General features: G+C 35.7%; 1 protein-coding gene across 4 annotated transcripts in view; it reads left to right on the top strand.

Moving 5' to 3' along the window:
* Positions 1 to 22,431, top strand: part of WRN (WRN RecQ like helicase) — a 149,333-nt gene that overhangs the window by 99,827 nt on the left and 27,075 nt on the right. For all 4 annotated transcript variants that reach the window (XM_064368777.1, XM_064368775.1, XM_064368776.1 and 1 more), the window contains 7 exons: positions 1,618 to 1,719; positions 2,005 to 2,097; positions 8,594 to 8,735; positions 17,565 to 17,735; positions 17,816 to 17,910; positions 18,758 to 18,833; positions 19,709 to 19,782. In XM_064368777.1, the coding sequence (XP_064224847.1) occupies positions 1,618 to 1,719; positions 2,005 to 2,097; positions 8,594 to 8,735; positions 17,565 to 17,735; positions 17,816 to 17,910; positions 18,758 to 18,833; positions 19,709 to 19,782 (753 nt within the window). The remainder of the gene's footprint in view (positions 1 to 1,617; positions 1,720 to 2,004; positions 2,098 to 8,593; positions 8,736 to 17,564; positions 17,736 to 17,815; positions 17,911 to 18,757; positions 18,834 to 19,708; positions 19,783 to 22,431) is intronic.

Here is a 22,431-nt window from a genome sequence, read left to right as displayed (position 1 = left end):
TTTTTTCTATAGGAGAGGAACAAGGTAAGCTAAATAAACAAACAAAATAAAGCAAAAAAGTACTCATTTTTAACCCTTTATCTGTATTTTCACTTTCTGTAGTTTTAGTTACTTACAACCACATTCAAAATATTACATAGAAAATTCCAGAAATAAATAATTCGTAAGTTTTAAATCACTGGTGGTTTTGAGTAGTGTAATTAAATCTCATGCCATCCTACTCAGTTGGCCTGAACTCCCTTAGAATCATCCCTTTGTCTTGTGTATTCACATTGTATTTACTCCATCTGTTAGTCACTTGTTGCAGTATCGCAGTGCTTGTGTTCAAATAGCGCTTATTTTACTTAAGAGTGGCCCCAAAGCACAAGAGTACTGTGCCTAATTTATATAATTTTTAAAATTTAATTTATAAATTAAACTTTTTCATTGATATGTATGTACAGAAAAAAACATAATACATATAGAATCTGGTACTATTCTGTGGCTTCAGGCATCCACTGGAGGTCTTGGAATATATCCTCCGTGGATAAGGAGAAACTGTATATGGTTAACCTAGCAGCTAGGGTCAACTGTCGGAAGAGATTTTGGGGATAATTACATGGAAGGTCATGGTGGCTGGTGGTTTCAGATGACAAGAATGTTTTTGAATAACAGATCCTTTGTATATTCAGACTTTCCAGAACTCCTTGAGAATTATACAGAGACATTTAATCAGTCAGAAGGTTGAATAGTCAAAATATTAGTGAGTGAAGTCTATTTTGATGAGGATTTTACTAATGCTATCCCTTAGATATTATAAGTAAATTATTGTTTTCTTTTGAGATATCTGAAACCTAGTTAACACAGATTTTTATTTATTCTTGCAAAGATATGCAAAGCTATTTGGGAGATTGTTGTCATCTGCTATTTGATATTCATGGGCTTTCTTCACAGAAGACTAGAAATTAACAGAGTCACAATGAATTATGGCAACATTGACTTTAAAAAAGCAAACATCTCTTTAATGTTATTTAATAATTTTGAATAAATTTGATATGGCAAACTAATCAGTTATAATTGATTGAGAAAGGAACTTAATTCTAATACTTTATTGGTATCCCATAATAACCCATAATACTAAGAGACAGTTTTGGAGGGCGAGAAGTCCTGAAGAGCTGATAAAGGTAAAGGCTCAAATTTGAGCTTCTTTCAGTATTCCTTACATCAATGATTTTAGTTTCTTATACAAAATAAATTAAAGCATAACCTTTTTACTGGGAAAAGGTAAAAATTAATAAATTATAGAAGCCTTGTTTGAGGCCAAAAACTGTGTGACATGTTAAATCGAAATGAAGAACTTCAGAGTTTATGATACCTTTTCAAAGCAGCTAACGAACTGACACTTGGACACAGGTAGAATTTTTTCAAAAGCAATTTTTATAAAATCAGAAAAATGTTTACCTCTTATGGGGGTCATTGACTGGAAAGGAATACAACAGAACTTTCTGAGATGATAGAAATGTTTTTTATCTTGATGGGATGTGGGTTTTATAGGTTATGAAAAATAAACAGTAATAAGTAAATAAAAAGAAAGTTGCCAGTAGTTTTACATATTCTTGTGATGTTTTTAATTGACAGGCTCCTCCTTGCTGAGATACATAATGAGACATTTCGATTATACAAATTAAAGATGATGTCAAAGATGGAAAAGTATCTTCATTCTAGCAGGTGTAGGAGACGGTATGGATTATTTATTTTATGCCAGTGATATGGATTTGTCTATGATGCTCTTTTAAGAAAACAGTTTTGCTAAATAATTATAAGTATTTTTAAAAAATATTTTGTTGATGTTACGTGTGTGCTGAATTTTTAAGGCAAACTTCTTTGTGCCTTAGTAAACTAAAGTCAAATAATGAGGTCCTAAGTGGATCAATTAATGACGATTTTTCCCTCATTATTTTCAGGAATGAATTTAACATATATGTTTTTGTTCTTTTATTTAATTTAAAATTTTGTCTTGGGTAGAATCATCTTGTCTCATTTTGAGGACAAACAAGTACAAAAAGCCTCCTTGGGAATTACGGGAACTGAAAAATGCTGTGATAACTGCAGATCCAGGTAAAGATTTCTTATTATAGATGGACATTCTAAAAGTCTTTGTTTCTCTTCCTTTTCATGTTTAACTGAATTTTTGTTGACTGGTAAAATCAATGAATGCGTTTAGATATAAGAGAAAGCAAACAATGTTAAAGTGTTTTGCTTAAAAAAAATAGATAAAGCAATGAAATGGTAGCCTAAATCTAAATATATCAATAGTTATATTAAATGTAAATGATCTAAAATATTATTTAAAGGCGTAAATTGTAAGAATTGGTTTAAAAACATGACCTTGTTCTATATGTTGTCCATAAAAAATCCACTCTAATTATATAGATAGGTTTAAAAAAGAATGAAACATTACATTCCATGAAAACATTAATCAGAAGGAAGCTGGAGTTGTTACTTTAATATCAGACAATGGAGACTTTGGAGGGAAGAATATTATCAGGATAAAGAAGGATATTATATGATGTAAAAGGATCATTTCACCATTGTATCTGTCAGAGTTCACCAGCAAAGCAGGACCATTGATGTTATGTGTATATGTATGGGGAGGGGAAGGGAAAACAGATGTGGGGAAAGTGGGATGAGGGGACTGATTTTGAGGAATTAGCTCACGAAACTGTGGGGGTTGGCAGTTCTGAAATTGGTAGAGCAGACCAATAGGCTGGAAACTCAGGCAAGAGGTGATGTAGCAGTCTTAAGGCAGAATTTCTCCTCTAGAAAACCTAGTTTTCGCTCTTTAGTCCTGCCCCTGAGTGGATGAGACCCACCCACATTATTGACAGTAATCTTGTATATTTAAAGTCAACGGATTGTAGATGTTAATGACATCTACAAAATATTTTACAGCAACATCTAGATTAGTGTTTGACCAAACAATTGCTGTCATAGGCTAGCCAGGTTGATGCATTATATTAATCATTATAACCAAGAAGGCATCATCCTAAATATATATATATATATATATACTTACCAAAAGGACTGAAAGAATCAAAAGGAGAAATAGAGAAACCTATGATTACATTTGGTGACTTCCAACATCTCTCAATAAGCAATAAAACTAACAGACCAAAAAATCAGTAAGAAGATAGAAGAAATGAACAGGACTATCAACATACTGGATATCATTGACTTTTATAGAACATTCTACCCAGAAACAGCAGAGTACACATTCTTTTCAAGTGCAGATGCAATATTCATGAACATAAATGATATTCAGAGTCATAAAACAAACCTTGACAAATTTAAGAATCTTGTATTTTTTTGGCTATAATGGAATTAAACTAGAAAGCAATAACAGAAAGATAACAGAAGTCAACAACCTTGGAAATTAAATAACACAGCTCTAAATAAATACATGAGTCAAAGAGGAAGTTGCCAGGCAAATTAGAAAATGTTTTGAACTGAATGAAATGAAAATACAAAATGTGTGAGATGCAGCTAATGCACTACTGAGAAGGAAATTTATAGTATTAAATACCTATATTATAAAAGAAAGGTCTCAAATTGAAACCTAAGCTTCCATCTTAACAAGCAAATAAGAGCAAAATAAATCAAAAGGAAGCAAACAGAAGGAAATAATAAAGATAAGAGTGTAAATCAATGAATAAAAAACAGAAAAACAATAGAGAAAATCAGCTCAAAATCTCATTCTGTGTAAAGATCAACAAAATTGATATAAACTTCTAACAAGACTGACAGAAAGAGAAGAGACACAGATAGCCAATACCAGAAATGAAAGGGGATTTCACTGCAGACTCCACAGGTATTAATAGGGATGATAAGGGAACTCTGTGGACAACTCAGAACATAACTTAATAATTTAGATGAAGTGGGACAATTTCTTGATAATCTCAAACCAATTAAACTTACAGCGAGTTAAATAACCTGCATAGTCTTACGACCATTAGAGACATTGAATTCTATGTTAAAAATCTCTGAAAATGAAATTTCCTAGCACAAAAGGTTTCAACGACAAATTCTATCAAACATTTAGAAGACAAAATAATACCAATTCTATATCATGATTCCATTTATATAATACTCTTTGAAACATTAAACAATACAAGAGGGAGGAAGAAAAGATCAGTGGTTGTCAGAGATTAGGGGAAAGGAGAAGGTATGATTCCAAAGGGTAGTACAAGGCAGTGTTTTGGAGTGTTAGATTTGTCGTGCCCTGATTGTGATGGGAGTTAGATGAATCTGTGGGTGTCTTAAAATTTGTAGAACTTTACACATACACACAACCAATTTGCCTATGTTAATTGAAAAAATAAAATCAAAACAAATTATTCACCTAGCTGGATTAGCTACATACCTAAGTGCAATAGCTTTAAGACAAATGAAGCATTATTAGGGATGGAGTTGTTCTCTGTTTAATGAGAAATAGTTTCTTCACTAAGAAGACAGAATTGTTCTATGCATCTCAAAAAAAAACAAAAAACAAAAAACAAAACAACAACCAACAAACAGCAAGTTGCCTGGTGCTGTGGGTCACACCTGTAATATCAGCTGAGGTGGGAGGATCACTTGAGACCATGATTTTTTGAGACCATCCTGGGCAAAAAAGCAAGACTGTGTCTCTATGAAAATAAAAAATAAAAAAATATATATACTTAGCTAGGTATGGTGGCATGTGCCTCTCTAGTCCCAGCTACTCTGGAGGCTGAGGTGGGAAGACCACTTGAGCCTGGAAGGTCAAGACTGCAGTTGCATTGAGCTGTGATGGCACCATTGCACTCCAGGCTGGGCTTCAGAGTAAGACTCCATCTCACATAAAAAATAAATGAATAAAAAAGAAAAACAATTGGTCTGGACATGGTGGCTCACACCTGTAGTCCCAGCACCTTGGAAGGCCAAGGCAGGAGAATTACTTGAACCTAAGACTGAGAACAGTCTGGGAAACATAGCAAGACCCTGTCTTTATTTAAAAAAAAAAAAAATTCCAACAAATACATAAAGCACAAAGCCGACAGAAGAGGTGGAGAAATCAATAAATTCACCATCAAAGTGGGAGAATTTGATAAAATTTTTAGTTATTGGTAGGATATACAATCCAAAAATTAGTACATTATGGAAAATTTGGTCAACATAGTAACAAGTTTGATTTATCAGATACATAGTATATAGAATCCTAGACCAAGCAACTATAGCAGTGTATCTCAAGTATGTTTACTTCATGGCCCACATGGCAAATGATAGGTGTATATAACACACTGGGCTAATTGTCAGAGATCAGTTTCTGTCCAAAACCCTAAGATCTGGAGTGATTAACCTTTCAGCACACTTACAACTTATTTGTTTGTAGCACACTGATTGAGAAGCACTGAAAGACTTGGCTTCTCAAACATACATAGAATGTTTCCAAAAACTATGCGTTAGAGCATGGGCTGGCAAACTATGGCCTGTGGGTGAAATCTGCATGCTGCTTTTTTTTTTTTTTTTTTTGACGTAGGTCTCACTCTGTCACCCAAGCTGGAGAGCAGTGATAGGACCATAGCTCACTGTAACCTTGGATTACTGAGCTCAAGCAATTTTCTCACCTCAGCCTCCCAAGTAGCTACAGGCATGCACTGCCATGCCCAGTTAATTAAAAAAAAAAAAATCATCGGTAGAGACAGAGTCTTGGTATGTTGCCTAGGCTGGTTTTCAAACTCCTGGCATCAGTCAGTCCTCCTGCCTCAGCCTCCTAAAGTGCTGGGCTTATAGGCATGAGCCATCACACTCGACTAATGTTTTTGTAAATAAACTTTTCTTGGAACACAGCTGCACCTTTTGCTTATATGTAATCTGTGACTGCTTGAGTTGAGTGCTTGACTGCAAAGCCTGTCATGGCCCCAAATGCCTGAAATACTTACTATCTGGTCCTCTATAGAAACTGTTTTCTGACCCTGTACTAGACTAGCTTGTCTCAAAAATTTTCAGTGAATTTGAAACTTTTCTCACCACATTTTCTGACCATAATGCATTTGAGCTAGAAGTAAATAAGTGGATAGACAACAAAATTCTCATGCATTTGGAAATTAAAATTAACCCTTAAATAAGTCATACTCAAAAAATCAAATTGGAAATTAAAAAAATCTAAACCTAGAGATAACTATATTAATATGCATTAACATTTTTAGAACTTACGGATAATTATAATAATATAAATTAAAAGATAAGAGGGCATGGTGGCTCACACCTGTCATTCCAGCTCTTTGGGAGGCTGAGGAGAGAGGATCACTTGAGGCCAGGAGTTCAAGACCAGACTGGGCAACATAATGAGACCCCAACGCTACAAAATTTTAACAACAACAAAAAACTGGTAAGAGGCAGCATAGATAGTACTTTGTGGGAATTTGATAGCTTGAAATACTCATAATAGAAAAGAAGATTAATCAGCTAAGCATCTCGCTAAAGAGATTAGAGTAGGAGAGTAAACCTAAGCATAGTTTTTTTCCCCACATTATTATGTCTGGAATATTAAATGCTTTCTTATTGCTATTTCAAAGATACTTGTTCTAAGGAAAGCAATTGAGTTAGGTAGTTGAACTCTATAGCAGATTTTCTTTAATGAGTCCTTTTGTTCTCAGCCTACTTAAAGAATTCTCATTTGAATTTATGATTATTTCAGATCTACCTGAAGGGTGACTTAGGAATTTAACTTCCAAATCTACTTAAATGAAAGGTTTATAATAATTGTGTCATATTTTACAGTCATTATTATATAAATTGTTTAACAATTTATAGCATAGGATTTGGGTTTTTTTCTTTTTTCATTTTAAACAAGAAGTTTATTTAAACAAGACACTTGACTAAGGGAAAACTATCTTGGAGTTACGATTACTAGAGTAATTTATTTCTCCTTAAAGACAGATTGGTCTATATGTAACAGCTACATAAAAACGGTTATAAAATTGTCCTTGGTTTTACAATGATGAATGAAAAACATTAAAATTCTCCAATTGGACAAGGTATGCGAGGATTTTTATATTGTTTTTTGCTAAAGCAAAATAGCATCCTGGAGTATAAAGATAAGAGCTGAATGAGCAGGCCACCAGGGGAGAGAGGGAGTCTTCACAGAACTGATGCTTCTTTTTCCCATCCCATCTGCATTCGAAGTCAATCCAAACATATTATTGGACATTTAGTTAAAAAAAAAAAAGAAAAGTAATATACTTGTGGACATACACCAGTTACTTTATGTGCAATAAGATAATGAGGAAGGGAAAATGAAAGAATAGAGAAAACTCTATGTAGTCAGGATGTGGTGGAAACAAATTGCAACTTTCATTCTTTTTTTTTTTTTTTTTTTTTTGAGATGGAGTTTTGCTCTTGTCACCCAGGCTGGAGTGTAGTGTCACCATCTCAGCTCACTGCAGCCTCTGCCTCTCAGGTTCAAGCCATTCTCCTTCCTCAGTTTCCTGAGTGGCTGGGGTTATAGGTGCGTGCCACCTTGCCCGGCTAATTTTTGTATTTTTAGTAGAGATGGGGTTTTACCATGTTGGCTAGGCTGGTCTTGAATGGCTGACTTCAAGTGATCCACCCACCTTGGCCTTCCAAAATGCTGAGATTACAGGCGTGAGCCACCATGTCCAGCCAAATTACAGCTCTCTCCTTGAGACTGTATTCTTGGTCTGGAAGAGCAGAGTTCTTCAGTAAAGTGGCAGGTCCCCCTTTTAGTAGACATCTCCATGTGTGTTTCTGGAACACATCAATTTTATCTTAAGCCTCGCTTCCAAATGTGCAGATATATCTGGTTCATTGATTGGCTGCCTGTCAGATTGAAACCTGATCTGCCTCACTGACAAACCGTGTCCCTCATAATAGGCTTTCTTTGGTTTACTAAGTGGTGCATGCCTCTTCATCTTAAACTGCACCACAGTGCCGTCCTGCCCCACCACCTTCAAATGAACATAATCCTTGTTCTCAGTCTTCTTCCTTGGGCTTTTTGTGGATCCTGGTGAGTGCGGCAGTCTCCTCAGCTGCTGCTTTACAAAAGAGGTACCAGGTCTGCCCCGAATGAGTGAGCCCATAAACAGCACCAGCAGTGGCAGAAGAAAGAGGCAGCAACTGAGATGTGTTTTTCTAAGCTGAAAGCCTTTTTTTTTTTTTTGCGGGGTTGGGGGGCAACAAATCTGTTTTTGCAACACACCCTTAACCTTGAGGTCCAGTATTTATATAATTGGTCAAGTAAGTGGAGCTGTTCTAACTATAAATACGGCGACTCTGCTTGCTCATACTATTAATAACATTATTCCTTTCTGTGGTCTGAGGCACCTTGCATGAAACTTGCTTCTAGGGCACTAGGATTGAGAACCATCAGCATAACCTGTCTGTTATGCTACTTTATATTTTTCATATTTTAGATACTTTACACGCTTGGCTAAAATGAACTTTATTCGTAGTTTCTGGAGCAGTTGGCACATTTGAGATTTTTTTTCTTGGCTCATTGTTATGCTAAATCTTTCAGTTTCTAAAGATACATGCCTTGGCTAAGCTTTCTTCATATGTTATTATTTTTATTTAGATTGGGTCATTGCTATTCCATGGATGACTCAGAAGATGCATCTTGGGACTTTGGTCCACAAGCATTTCAGCTCTTGTCTGCTGTGGACATCTTAGGGGAAAAATTTGGAATTGGGCTTCCAATTTTATTTCTCCGAGGATCTGTAAGTATATCTGTGAATTCCCTTCATCGTTCTTTTAGTTCTATTATGCTTTTCTTCAGAGATTTACCGTATTATGATTGTAGCTTTGACTTCAGATGGGTTATTAGGAACTCATAGAGTCATAGTAAGTTCCAGTTAAACACTCCATTCATTACTTTCGATAAAACCTGTGTGTATGGCATCTTCCACTGTTTTCATGTTCCAAGCCATGGTCAGCTCTGCAGTTCAGTCTGGAAGCGTTGTGCTAGTGTATCACATTGCAGTTGGGTGAATCCCTAGACTAGTCTTACTTAGGATAATGAAGAAAAGTTAACTTTCATTGTGTTAAGGGACAGGTAGAACAAAATTGTCCTTTTCTCCAGGAAACTATCAGATTCTTCAAGGAGAACTTTAGTTATATGGACTATTTTGTAAATATCTAATTTTTTTGATTTTACTAATGAATCAATAGTCAATTAAATTCAGCTACTTTTTTTTTTGAGACGGAGCCTTGCTCTCTCACCCAGGCTGGAGTGCAGTGGCGCAGTCTCAGCTCACTGCAACCTCAGCCTCCGGGGTTGAAGCCAGTTCTCCTGCCTCAGCCTCCCAAGTAGCTGGGATTACAGGTCCCTGCCACCACATCTGACTGAAATTTGTATTTTCAGTAAAGACGGGGTATTACCATGTTGGCCAGACTGGTCTCGAACACCTGACCTCAGGTGATTCACCCATCTCGGCCTCCCAAAGTGCTGGGATTACAGGTGTGAGCCACTGTGCCTGGCAAAGTTCAGCTACTTTTTTTTTTGGAGTGATTAATGTGCCAGTATTCTCCTAAACAACCACAGGTACAAATGTGAAGATATGACCCTTGCAATCCGAAAGCTTGTTCTGTAGTCCTTTTCTTTATATGATTTTTCCCCCAGATTTAAAAGTCTATAAAGCAAAGCTAAGTATTACACACTGATATTGGCTGACTAAATCAAGAGTGAGAGATAGGATACTTTGCAAATATGCATATTTATTAAAATATACTTTAAAATAGAGATTAAAATTTTCATTTTGAATGTAGAATTTAAAAAGTCATTTAGGTAAGCATTTATTTGTGAAATACTGAAATGCTTCGTGTAAATACTTTCTGAGTTTTTATTTTGTTTAGAAAGGAACATATTAAATTAGTTGTGAAATATTTTAAATGAAATATGTTGAAAACTTCTGTTGTTTTTCACGTGCTGATGTTTTTAGATTCTAAGTGGAGTTTAAAATTTTATTTGCAAATCACAAGTTGGATTAGAAATTTAATAGCAGAAGTGTTGCCTAAGGAACTGTTTTAGATGCTATGAGTGAAACTATTTTTTATAACATGAATTTTAGTTGTAAGGGACAACTTAAATATAATTGAGATCTATGAAAATGTATTGTCTCTATCGCCTTCAAAACTTGTGTATCCCAATTGAATGTATAATTTATAAAAATTATTCTTGTTTTAATTTGGTATAATCCAGCCATATCCAGTATCAACAAATAAGTCTAAGTAGGCTCCTTGACAAACTTGAACTGGCCACAAGAGAGATCAGATTTCACCTATTAAAAAACCAAATCAGACCACTTATACTGACAGTCTCTTCTGGGAGTCCTCAAATTAGGAAGTTTATCCTCTGTGAAATATTATACTACCCTTGCTAGATAAAAGTAAAACTTTTTTAAAAGTACTACTTAATGAAAATCTGTAGACACTAAATGCAGTGAAAATAAGGCAAGTTTTTTTTCTCCCCCTTTCAGTGATCTTGGTATCCTGGGATATTGTTTTCAAAATTATCATTATAATTCCTTTGAGAATTTAGTAAAATGATCCCCTTAACCAACTTAAGAAAATTTAATATCTTTGTGTGTGATTTCGATCTGTAAAATAAACATTTTGAACTGCAAATGATTGGAATTTAAAGAGATAATGTGTATAAATATATAATATACAGTATCAGCAGCATTTAATTCTCTCTTACACAAGATTTTTCTAAATAGTATAAATAATTATGTAGCCTATCTAAAAGTTTGTGAATGGAATTTAAAATTTTGTTTTGCAGCCACGAGTTTGATTAGAAATTAAACAGTAAAGGTATTACTTAAGGAACTTTGTTTTAGCTTTCTAAACAGTTTACCATATAAAAATCTTTAAACACTGTATAAATGTGATAAGATATGCAATGGCCTTAATTTTATAGATTAGAAAATAAAAACACGCTCATTAATTTTCGTAACTGAGAGATTATGTGAAACTTCTTTTCTGATCACATTAATAGAATGCCAAACCTTGTTGTGGCACTAGAATTAGAGAGTAGTTTTGATAAAACATGATTTGATTATAGACAGTTGTTGAAACTGTTGGTAGTTTTAATCACCCTTGTAATTTTCAAACTGTCTAACAGGAGAGAGTTATCCATTCTATTTTCCAGACAAGCTATTTCATCTGAATGAAATATATTCCTGTAGATAATTATCACTACGTTATCTTTTGGTTTTATTTTGCACATTGAATTATAGCTCACAATGACTTTCTGAAGCCCTAAAGTTGCAGCTGTGAGCTTCTTGGCCTGTAGGAACTGGGATAAAGCACCCCCGCCCCTACTCTCAAAGGAAGTTAAAGTATTTTTAACAATGGCTATGGGCATTTTGTAGTTTAAGAACTTAGGAGTTGCCCAGACTGGAATGCAGTGGTGTGATCATAGCTTGCTGCAGCCTTGAACTCCTGGGCTCAAGCAATCCTCCCACTTCAGCCTCCAGAGTAACTGGGACCACAAGTGCCACCAGACCCAGCTATTTTTGAAAAAAAATTTTTTTGTAGACGTGAGGTCTCCCCATGTTGCCTTGCCTGTCTCAAACTCCTGGGCTGAAGTTAAGGGGAACATTTTACGAAGTGAGATCCCTCCACCCTTGGCCTCCCAGAGCATTGAGATTCACTGTTCCATGCTGAGTTTAAAATTTCCTGAGTTGGAGTTTATAACTATTTTTTTCCACTAATTATTAAACATGTAGTTTTGTATAAGGCACTGTGTTGTATTTTGAGGGGGATTCAAAGTTTAATTAGATGAGATGCATCATCTAGTATGGAAGGTGTTACTTAAGAATAAATAAGTGTAATGTTGCGGAGGAAGAGATAAGGGACCTATGAGTAAATATAAATGTTATTGAAGTTCTGAAGAGAGAAAGTGTTTAGAGAAATTAGAGGAGTCCTCATGAGGGTATTGCTAGAACTTCCTACTTTTGTAGAGTATATGGTAGATTTTGGTGTGATACTGTTGATTTGGACATTCATTCAGAGAAGGAATGAGGGAAGAAGGGTGGAGAAGAATGTGGCATTCACAGTACAAAAAGCAGTGGTGATTTTTTAAAGAAGTTACTATGGAGAAGTGGCAAGTTTTTTATTTTGCTTGTTTGTTTTTGTTCTTTTTCTCTATCAGATACTGGTGTAAAGATTTCGCTTTTACCAGAAACTGATACTTTGGGTCATCTACTCTGAGCAGTCAGTTCTCTTTATTCTAACACTTACCCATCAATTAGTAGGTTTCCACATTCCATGATATGTCCATTTTGGTGACCCTTATTTTTCTATCTGATTTATAAAGGGAAAGAAGGAGATATGTCACCCAGGCTCTAAGTACAGTGGCGTGATCATAGGTCACAGCAGCCTCAAAGTTCCCAGATTAAGTGATCCTACCTCCTTGACCTTCTGAGTACATGGGACTACAGGTGCATGCCACCATGCCCAGCTAACTTTTTTGTAGAGACAGAGTTTTCTTATGTTGCCCAGACTGGTCTCGAACCCCTGGGCGCAAGTGAGCCTCCCACCTTGGCTTCCCCAGGTTGGGATTACAGGCATGAGCCACTGTGCCTGGTCTGAAAATTTTTATTTTGAGATGGAATCCCACAGAAGTATACCTGCTTAGATGTAACATTGGCAAAAAGACTGTTTAACATTATTGCCTTATTTTACTGTAGTTGAAATTGAGTTAGATTGAAAGCTGAATGACCTGCCCTAGGTCATACTGTTACTTTGTGCCAGAGTCAGGATGAGCAAACGGCTTTCCTGCCTGCTAGTCTAGTGTCTTTTCTATTTATTATGCTGTTACGTGCAGTTTGAAATTTGTATTTTTATGCCCAATGGACACAGTGACTTACATCTATAATTCCAGCACTTTGGGAAGCCAAAGTGGGAGGATTGCTTGAGACTAGGAGTTCGAGACCAGCCTGGGCAACATAGTGAGACTCCATCTCTAAAAAAAGAAATTAAAAATTAGCTAAGTGTGGCGGTGTGAGTGTGTAGTCCTCCTTATGGGAAGGTTGAGGTGAGAGGATCTATTGAATCTAGGAATTCAGGACTGCAGTGAGCCATGATTACACCACTGTATTCCAGCCTGGGTGATAGAGCAATACCCTGTTTGAAATGAATGAAAGAGCAGCTTTTTCATCGTAGGTAGTTTTTACTCTATCAGTGGACAACCTGCAAAATTAACTAGAACACTTAAGCAATTAACAGAGAAGGCTTTGTTCAGAGTGTGAAATCATTAAGCATTTGTTGTTGAAAATTCCTACTGTGTTGTGTTTTTTTTTTTTTTAAATGTTACTTGTTTTAGTAAAAAGGGAATATGATTCCTTTAAAACAAAGATACTCTGCTTTAAAGCAAAGATGTTTCATCCTCTTCATGGTGATTGCCATGGAAACCAGGCAACGTAAATATATTCACGTAGTACACAGTGTTCATAGTTATTGATTATGAGGGGAAGGAACAGTTACTCCGTACTGATCAGATAAAACCTCATTGCTTCATACTAATAAATGTTTTTTTCTGCTTATGAAAGGAAAAGCCCGAAGAGTAATTTTTAGTGTCTAGAAAGCTAGTGAGTCTAGTTAGGCAACTTGATACTTTTGGTGTTTGCAAGCAATAAAACTACTACAAAGGTAACCCCTAGCACTTGGAGAGTACCATTAACAAGCGTTCCAGGGAAGAAACCCCACAAGATACCAAGTCATGCCTTTTACTCTTAGGTTAAGAAATTTGGGTTGAGTTAAAGGATCAGCTGTTAACTAATAAAAAGCAGATTAACATTACCGAACCAGGCTTTGTCCTGGTTATGGACTTAATCTTCACAGCATCCTCCAGAGATAAAAATGAATATATCTGCATATTAGATGAGGAAATAGAAGATAAATAACTTGCCAGAGCTATGACTTGAACCCAGGTAACGTAGCTCAAGAGCCTCCACATGTATGTATATTGGGTGTGTGTGTATGTGCATGTGAGGCGTGAGTGTGTGTGCGTGTGGGGTGTGTGGGTGTATGTGTGTGTGCATGTGAGGTGTGTATGTGTGTGTGCATGCTTGTGAGTGCTCGTGCATGTGTATGGTATAATAAGAAAAAATTAGCTTTTACGCCTGTAATCCCAGCACTTTGAGAGGCAGAGGCACGAGGGTCTCTCAAGTCCAGGAGTTTAAGACCAATCTAAGCAACATAGTGAGACTCCATCCCTACAAAATAATTCGAAAAATATTAACAGACATAGTGGAAGATACCTGTAGTGCCAGCTACTTGGGACTCTGAGGCGGAAGGATCCTTGAGTCCAGCAGATTGAGGTGAGCTATGATTGAACCTCTGCACTCCAGCTTGAGTAACAAAGAGAGACCCTGTCTCAAAAAAAAAAAAAAAAAATCAGAACTAGTCATCTGGAGGCCTATGTTCTAGTCTTAGCTTTAGTACAGGTATACAGTGAGACATTAGGCTACCATCTAATATCTTTGAGCCTCTGATAATTTGTTAACAATAAAAGTAAAAATGACTAAGATAGATCAAAAAGCTCCATCATTCCCTCCAGCTCTGAAATTCCATGATGTTTAATCTTATTTTACTTATAAAAATAAATTATATTATGTATATAAGGTATATAATATGATGTTATGAGTTACCTCTGTATAGTAAAATGATTAGTGAAACTAATTAACATATCCATTATCTTACGTTATTACCATTTTTTTTTGTTTTTGTGGCAAAAGCAGCTGAAATCTACTCATTTAGTAGGAATCCCAAATACAGTACGGTTGTATTAACTGTAATTCTCATGTCATACGTTCAATCTCTAGACTTGTTTATGCTACATATGTTTGACTTTTAAACATTCTACTCAAATCAGTCCTAAGTCAGGGTTAGCACAGACAGGACTTGTTAACAAGAAAGGAGGTGCCACATTGTACCTGGGTGTTTATATTTCTCTTAATCTTGTTCTGATCATAATTTAATAAATATAATCAGGACACTAAAATTCATTCCTTAGCTATTAAAAATTCTGTTTTTATTGTTAAGATTTAGGACAGCATGGTACAGATTATCTTAACTATGCCTATCAGAAGCCTATGTTTTAAGTTCAATATATAGACAATGCTCTGTTTATCTCTGTTGGGAATTTATCCTGCTTTACCTAATTTCATCCTAGCTTCCTTTTTGTGAAAGATCACCCTTATTCGGCCTATTTTTTGGCAAATCTACATCTTAGAAATAGTAGTAAATGACAAGCATATTAATATTTATGATACGATTTATTTTTGTTTTCAGTCATATACTTGGGAAGATTCTCAAATATTAAAGCAGTATATTGTTACATTTAAGTATGTCATTCTTGTTTTGTTTTAGAATGCTTGTATTTACATTTTTAACATTCCACAATGATAAACCTGTAATCATAGTGTTTTCATCAGTTCAATAAAACCAATACGTTTGTAATAGAGAGCCTTATAGTTGCCTTAGTTAAGTTTGCTGCAACCCATTTTATATAGTCTTTTAATTTTGATCCCTGGATTTTTAATTGATTATGAAACCTTCATTAGGGTATATATGAAATGTAAGAATGTTGAGTTATAGTCTGCCTTTTTCTAGAATTTTAGACTGCATTTTTATATAGAAATTTAAATTGCTCCTAATCATTCCAGTGAATTTAAGCAGAAAGGTATTTATTACAGGGATTAAATGGCTTATGATATTGTTGACAAGGTTCTGTGATCAAGAAGCCATCTGTCAACTTGGGAAGCTTCCACTGCAGCACCTAACCCATGGTGAACTATTATGCAGTAGAACCGTGGCAACTATAAAGCTCTCTATTACAAATGTATTGGTTTTATTGAATTGATGAAAACATTATGATTACAGGTTTACCATTGTGGAATGTTAAAAATGCAAATACAAGCATTCTAAAACAGAACAAGAACGACATACGTTGGTTTGCAGAGCAAGCAAAGGTGGAACCTTCCTGATTATTACAGCTTCCTACTCAATGCAGTTTGGGGTTAGGTGCTGTAGTGGAAGCTTCCCAAGTTGACAGATGGCTTCTTGATTAAACTGCATTGCCAATGTTAATCTGCTATAATTTGTAACCACAAAATGAATACCTATTGATACTTATGAAGCTGGTCATTGTATGCTGGATTCTTGGCTCACACTTTCTTATAAAAATTAAATACCTCCACAATTATGCATGCCTGCAAAAACAGCAGAGGAGTAGCCTTAGCCTCACTTCCTGCTTACACCTGTCATGCAAATATACAGAACCCAGAACCCTAGCTGAAAGGGAGTTTGAGAAGTAGTATATGTATCGTCCCAGATTCTGCAGTGGAAGAATTCATAGTGGAAGTTAGAATAACCCTTGAATTACAGTCAGTCATATTCACCACAAATACATTTAATGTGAATAATTTTCCATGAATCCCTGTGTTTGTGTACTTTTTTTTTTTTTTTTTTGCAACAGGGTCTTACTCTGTTGCTCAGGTTGGAGTGCAGTGATGTCATCATAGCTCACTGCAGTCTTGATCTGTTGAGCTCAAACAATTCTCCTGCCTCAGCTACTGCTCCTGGGTACCTGGGATGAAAGGTACACACCAGCATACTTTGCTAATTTTTTATTTTTTGTAGAGATGGGGGTCTCAGTGTGTTGCCCAGGATGGTCTCGAGCTCCTGGGCTCAAGTGATCCTCCCATAGTGTTGGGATTACAGGTGTGAACCACTGTGCCTGGCCCATGTACTTCTATATATATTTAAAATTAGTATTTAAATGTATAGGATGAATGAAAGAAGCAGTAAGAGGACAAAGTAATGAAAAATACTGTAGGGAGTGAAAGCAGGAGAGTCCTCTCTGTTAGAGAACAACAGAGGTGCATATTGACAGACTAGCTTTCCTAACATTTCTAGAACTTGATGGCTGTGAAGAGCCTCCCATGGGAATTGTCCTTTCACTTAGGAAAACATACCTCAAAACCATCAGCTGCTTAGCATGCACCTGCTTTTCCTGGTGTATCTCAATGAAGCAGCTAAATCATAAATGATTAAGTAAACTTCGCAGTGCATCATGTACAGAAGCACAGTAAAAACAAAAATGCATTGGAAGCTGTGAGTTGTTGCACTGCACTCATGGATGAGTAGCTGTTGGTTTGCATTGCCTTTTATATAATTCTCAGGGTTCTAGTCTCAAGCTGTAGGATTTTGATCACTGTTTCAAACAATAATGTGAGTTTGCCGAGAGGTCTAAATAACAAAAGCTAAGTATTCCAAACCCATGTCTAAACCTATACACTGGGAAATGCATCTGAATTATATGTGAAATTTCCTGCCATTATTTAAGACACAAAAGGAACATTATTTTGATAATACATTTATTTGTGAGTGTTCAGAATGACCACGATTGGTATAACATTTTTGTGGGTTTTTAAAGCTGAAATTTAGTGTAAATCCAAAGAATCAATAGACAGGTCTGCGTTTTACTTAACCTGTATGTTTAAATTAGCATTTTTAGATACTGATTTTATTCCTTTTTTCAGAATTCTCAGCGTCTTGCAGATCAATATCGCAGGCACAGTTTATTTGGCACTGGCAAGGATCAAGCAGAGAGTTGGTGGAAGGCTTTTTCCCATCAGCTCATCATTGAGGGATTCTTGGTAGAAGTTTCTGGGCGTAACAAATTTGTGAAGATTTGCATGCTTACGAAAAAGGTAAACAGTGTAGGAGTTTGCCTTTTTTACTTAATTTTGTTTCCCACTCTGTATTAAAAGATCCTTCTTGCTTTTGATAGGGTAGAAATTGGCTTCATAAAGCTAATACAGAATCTCAGAGCCTCGTCCTTCAAGCTAATGAAGAATTGTGTCCAAAGAAGTTTCTTCTGCCTAGGTTCATTTTTCAGTATTTTTTCTTGTAACTTCTGGGTTTTGTTACTATTTATGTGATTCAAATTATACCAATTTATAGGCATCTCACAGGTAAAATGAATTAGCCATTTGTTTTTATATGCCTATTTTAGTCAGTTTGGGGGAAGGGATCTGCGAGGAAAGGATAAATCATAGAGCACTTTTCTTTTCTTTTGTTAAGAGACAAGGTCTCTGTCGCACAAGCTGGAGTGCAGTGGTGTGATCATAGCTCACTGCAGCCTCAATCTCCTGGGCTCAAGTGATCCTCAGCCGCCTGAGTAGCTGAGACTACAGGCATGTACTACTATGCCCAGCTAATATATTTTAATTTTTTGTATAGAGACAGGGTCTTGTTGTGTTTCCTAGGCTGGTCTTGAACTCTTGAACTCAAGTGATCCTCCTGCCTCAGCCTCCCAAACCACTGGGATTGCCGGCATGATCCACTGCTCCCAGCCAGAACACTTTCGTGGTTGATGGGAAGTAGCTGACCATGGTATTTAGAAAACTTCTGTCTCATTGATTAAAGAAGCAGTATTGAAATCAATGCTAAGGAATCCATATATCGTATTTACTTCTTGTGTGTAGAAGTGAAAAGGGAATACATGTGTTGCTTACTTTTTAGTACCTTTACATGCTGTTGATCACTTGTAAGTTTTTTCTTTCAAACTTCTTAAAGCTTCTAAAGCTTTTTCTGGAAAAAAATTCAGTTTTAAAAATTGCCAGTTCTAAAAGGATAATCTTATCTCTTTCTGAGAGTGAGAGTATGATGATTCATGAATTAGATACTTGCATTTTAACATTTGAGATAATTTAATTTTATTATTTTTCAGCTCGAAAACTGTATCTTCAGACACCAAACAGCATTCTTATAATCAAGTACCAGTTGAATTAACTGCAGAGAAGAAGGTTTGTTTTAAAGAAATCATTCTTATTTATTTCATTCTTGATTGATTCAACATCTGTTTAAAGTTTTATATTTTAATTCTCTTCCAATTAAAGAGAAAATGGCATATATAACAAAACATAAAATTTGGCAAGAGAAGTGATGTGAACAGACTAAAATATATGGTATATAATTTCTGGGACTAATAAAGAATTAGAAGTATTTGAGAAAGGATTTTATTTGGATTCTTTTAAACCTATTTTCTAAGTCAGTTGGGTTAGAGTGTTCACATGTTATAATGCTTATAGTTGATAAAAAAATAAGCCTGATTCCTAAGTGTTCTTATTAAAGCTACACATGCAGACATAGACACACACACACTCAGACACACACACACACTCACACACAGACTCAGACACACACACACACACACTCTCTCTCTCTCACATACTTTCTTGCTTTTTTTTTTGGCCTTAGATCTTAGATAACTATTACAGATTAAATACTAATCCACTGGCAGACCTCAGCTAATTAGAACACTGGAATAATAGACAAATAGAGTGAATTGTATTTTCTGGTGAGCCTTTTCTGCTTTATTGAAGTATGCAGAATGTAATTGAATTGTTTTTATAACTTTGGCACTTGCTATATCTTAAAGCATTCTTTTGATGATTTATTTCTGTAGTTTTGGGAGGGATAGGACATTGGATTGTGTTTCTAGCTGCCTTTAGAACTTTAGAAACTGATAATTTAGGAGGCTATTTTCAGGTGATTTATTTGATGGCTTGATTAGGCAAAGGAAAAATTGGGATTGTGAGATTTTTGTATCTTATTTTCTTCACATTTAAAAGTTTTTCGAGACTTTTTTTTTAATGGACCTTTATATGTTTAAATGCAGTCTAACTTGGAGAAGTTATATTCTTACAAACCATGTGATAAGATTTCTTCCGGGAGTAGCATTTCTAAAAAAAGGTACGGAGTTCCATATTTTTATGTTCTATACTTACTTTATGAGTATTTTTTTTTCTAAAGAGAAAGGACTGTCAGATGTCGGGTTATTTTATTGGCAAAAGGAAGTTAAATTTAAAACATAAGCCCTTCAGTATTAAAATTATTAAAGTGAGCTATAAAATAATAATGTTAATTTAATAGCTAACACTTCTTGGATATTACTGTTTGCCAGGCATTATGTTAAACACTAAGAACTTTATATGTGGTATCTCGTTTAATTCTTACAACAGCCTAACAGCTGTTATTATTTATTGCCATTTTATAGTTGAAGATACCAAGGGTTAAGAAGTTGACTAACTTGTTCAAGAGCATACGGCTAATGGCCAAGCTGGCTTTCAAATCTTTGTCTACCTCTAGCATCAAGACACTATTTATTTTTATTTGTATGAAATATATACAGGCATACTTCATTTTATTGTGACTTGCAGATATTGCATTTCATATAAATTAAAGCTTTATGGCAACCTTATGTCAAACAGGTCATATCAGCACCATTTTCCAATAGCATGTTCTGTTGTCATGTCTTTGTGTTATGTTTTGGTAATTCTTGCAGTATTTCAGATCTTTTCATTATTATCATATATATTATGGTGATCTGTGATTAGTGATCTTCGACATTACTATTGTAATTGTTTTGGGGTGCTGTTAACCATGCCCATATAAGGCAGCAAACTAAATAAGTGTTGTATGAGTTCTGACTCCTGCACTGACTGGCCATTCACCATTTCTGTCACTCTCTGAGGGCCTCCCTGTTCTCTGAGATACAGCAAAATTGAAATTAGACCAATGAATAACTACAATAGTCTCTAAGTGTTTGGTTTTTTTTTTTTTTTGAGACTGAGGCTGGAGTGCAGTGGCACAATCTCAGCTCACTGCAACCTCTGCCTCCCAGGTTCAAGCAGTTCTCCAGTCCTGGGTTCAAGTGATTCTCTCATCTCAGCCTCCTGAGTAGCTGGAACTACAGGCGCTCGCCAACATGCCTGGCTATTTTTTGTATTTTTAATAGAGACGGGTTTTGCCATGTTGTCCAGACTGGTCTCAAACTCCTGACCTCAGGTGATCTGCCTGCTGTGGCCTCCCAAAGTGATGGGCTTACAGGGGTGAGCCACTGCAGTAAGTGAAAGGAAGATTCACATGTGTCTCACTTTAAATCAAAAGCTAAAAATGATTAAGCTTAGTGAGGAAGCCGTGTTGAAAATTGCGGTAGACCAAAAGCTAGGCCTTTTGCACCAAACAGCCATGCAAAGGCAAAAGTTCCTGAAGGAAATTAAAAATGCTGCTCCAGTGAATACACCAATGATAAGAAAGCAAAGCAGCCTTATTGCTGATATGGAGAAAGTTCTAGTGGTCTCTATAGGAGATCAAACCAGTCACAACATTCCCTTGAGCCAAAGCCTAATCCAGAGCAAAGCCCAAACTCTCTTCAATTCTTGGAAAGCTGAGAGAGGTGAGGAAGCTACAGAATAAAAGTTTGAGGCCAGCAGAGGTTGGTTCATGAAGTTTAAGGAAATAAGCCATCTGCCTAACGTAAAAGCGCGAAGTGAAGCAGCAAGTGCTGATACAGAAACGGTAGCAAGTTATCCAGAAGCTCTAGCTAAGATCATCAATGAAGGTACCTTCACTAACAGACTTTGAATGTAGACCAAATGCTTTCTACCAGAAGGAGCTGTCTAGTACTTTCATAGCTAGAGAGGAGAAGTCAATGGCTGGCTTCAGAGCTTCAAAGGACAAGCTGACTCTCTTGTTGGAGGCTGATGCAGCTGGTGACTTTAAGTTGAAGCCAGTGCTCACTTAGCCTTCTGAAAATCCTAGGGCCTTAAGAATTATGCTATATCTACTCAGCCTGTGCTACATACATGTAACAATAAAGTCTTGATGATACCTGTTTATAGCATAGTTTACTGAATATCTTAAGCCCATTGTTGAAACCTGCTTAGACAAAAGATTCCTTTCAAAATATTACTGACAACAGCTAGTCACCAAGAGCCGTAATGGAGACATATAAGGAGATTAATGTTGTTTTCATGACTGCTAACTCAACATCCAGTCTGTAGCTCATGGATCCAGAAGTAAATTCACCTTTCAAGTATTATTATTTAAGAAATACATTTTGTAATGCTTTAGCTTCCATAGATAGTGATGATCAGAAAAAGGCTTTAAAGAGGTTTTACAGAAAACCTTCTGGAAAATATTCACTATTCTAGATGTCATGAAGAATATTTGTGATTCATGAGAGTAGGTCAAAATATTGACATTAATAGGTGTTTGGAAGAAGTTGATTCTGATTAAAATCAAGATAGACATACTGAGTTTGGGATACCTAGGGAGTAGTCCAGAGATTAATTTAAATCTATGGGCTTTGTGTACAGAAGTGAGCAGGATGCTTATATATCAATAACTATTATTTTAAGGTTTATTTAAATTTTCATTAAAATAATACCTATACTTGATTTAAAAAGTTAATTGGAAATTAATGGCTTGTAACAAGCATACTAGTCCACACTCTTCCCAAACCCACTTTACTTTTTTTCATAGAGGCTGTCATCTTCAAATCTTCCAGCTGATTTCTCTGGCATTTGCTTTCTTATTTCTGAATGACACAGTTAGAGT

This window comes from Aotus nancymaae, unplaced genomic scaffold, assembly GCF_030222135.1.
Source record: "Aotus nancymaae isolate 86718 unplaced genomic scaffold, 86718_ANA_hifiasm-v0.15.2.pri h1tg000079l, whole genome shotgun sequence".
NCBI lineage: Eukaryota > Metazoa > Chordata > Mammalia > Primates > Aotidae > Aotus > Aotus nancymaae.
This window is presented reverse-complemented; position numbering and strand designations above follow the sequence as displayed.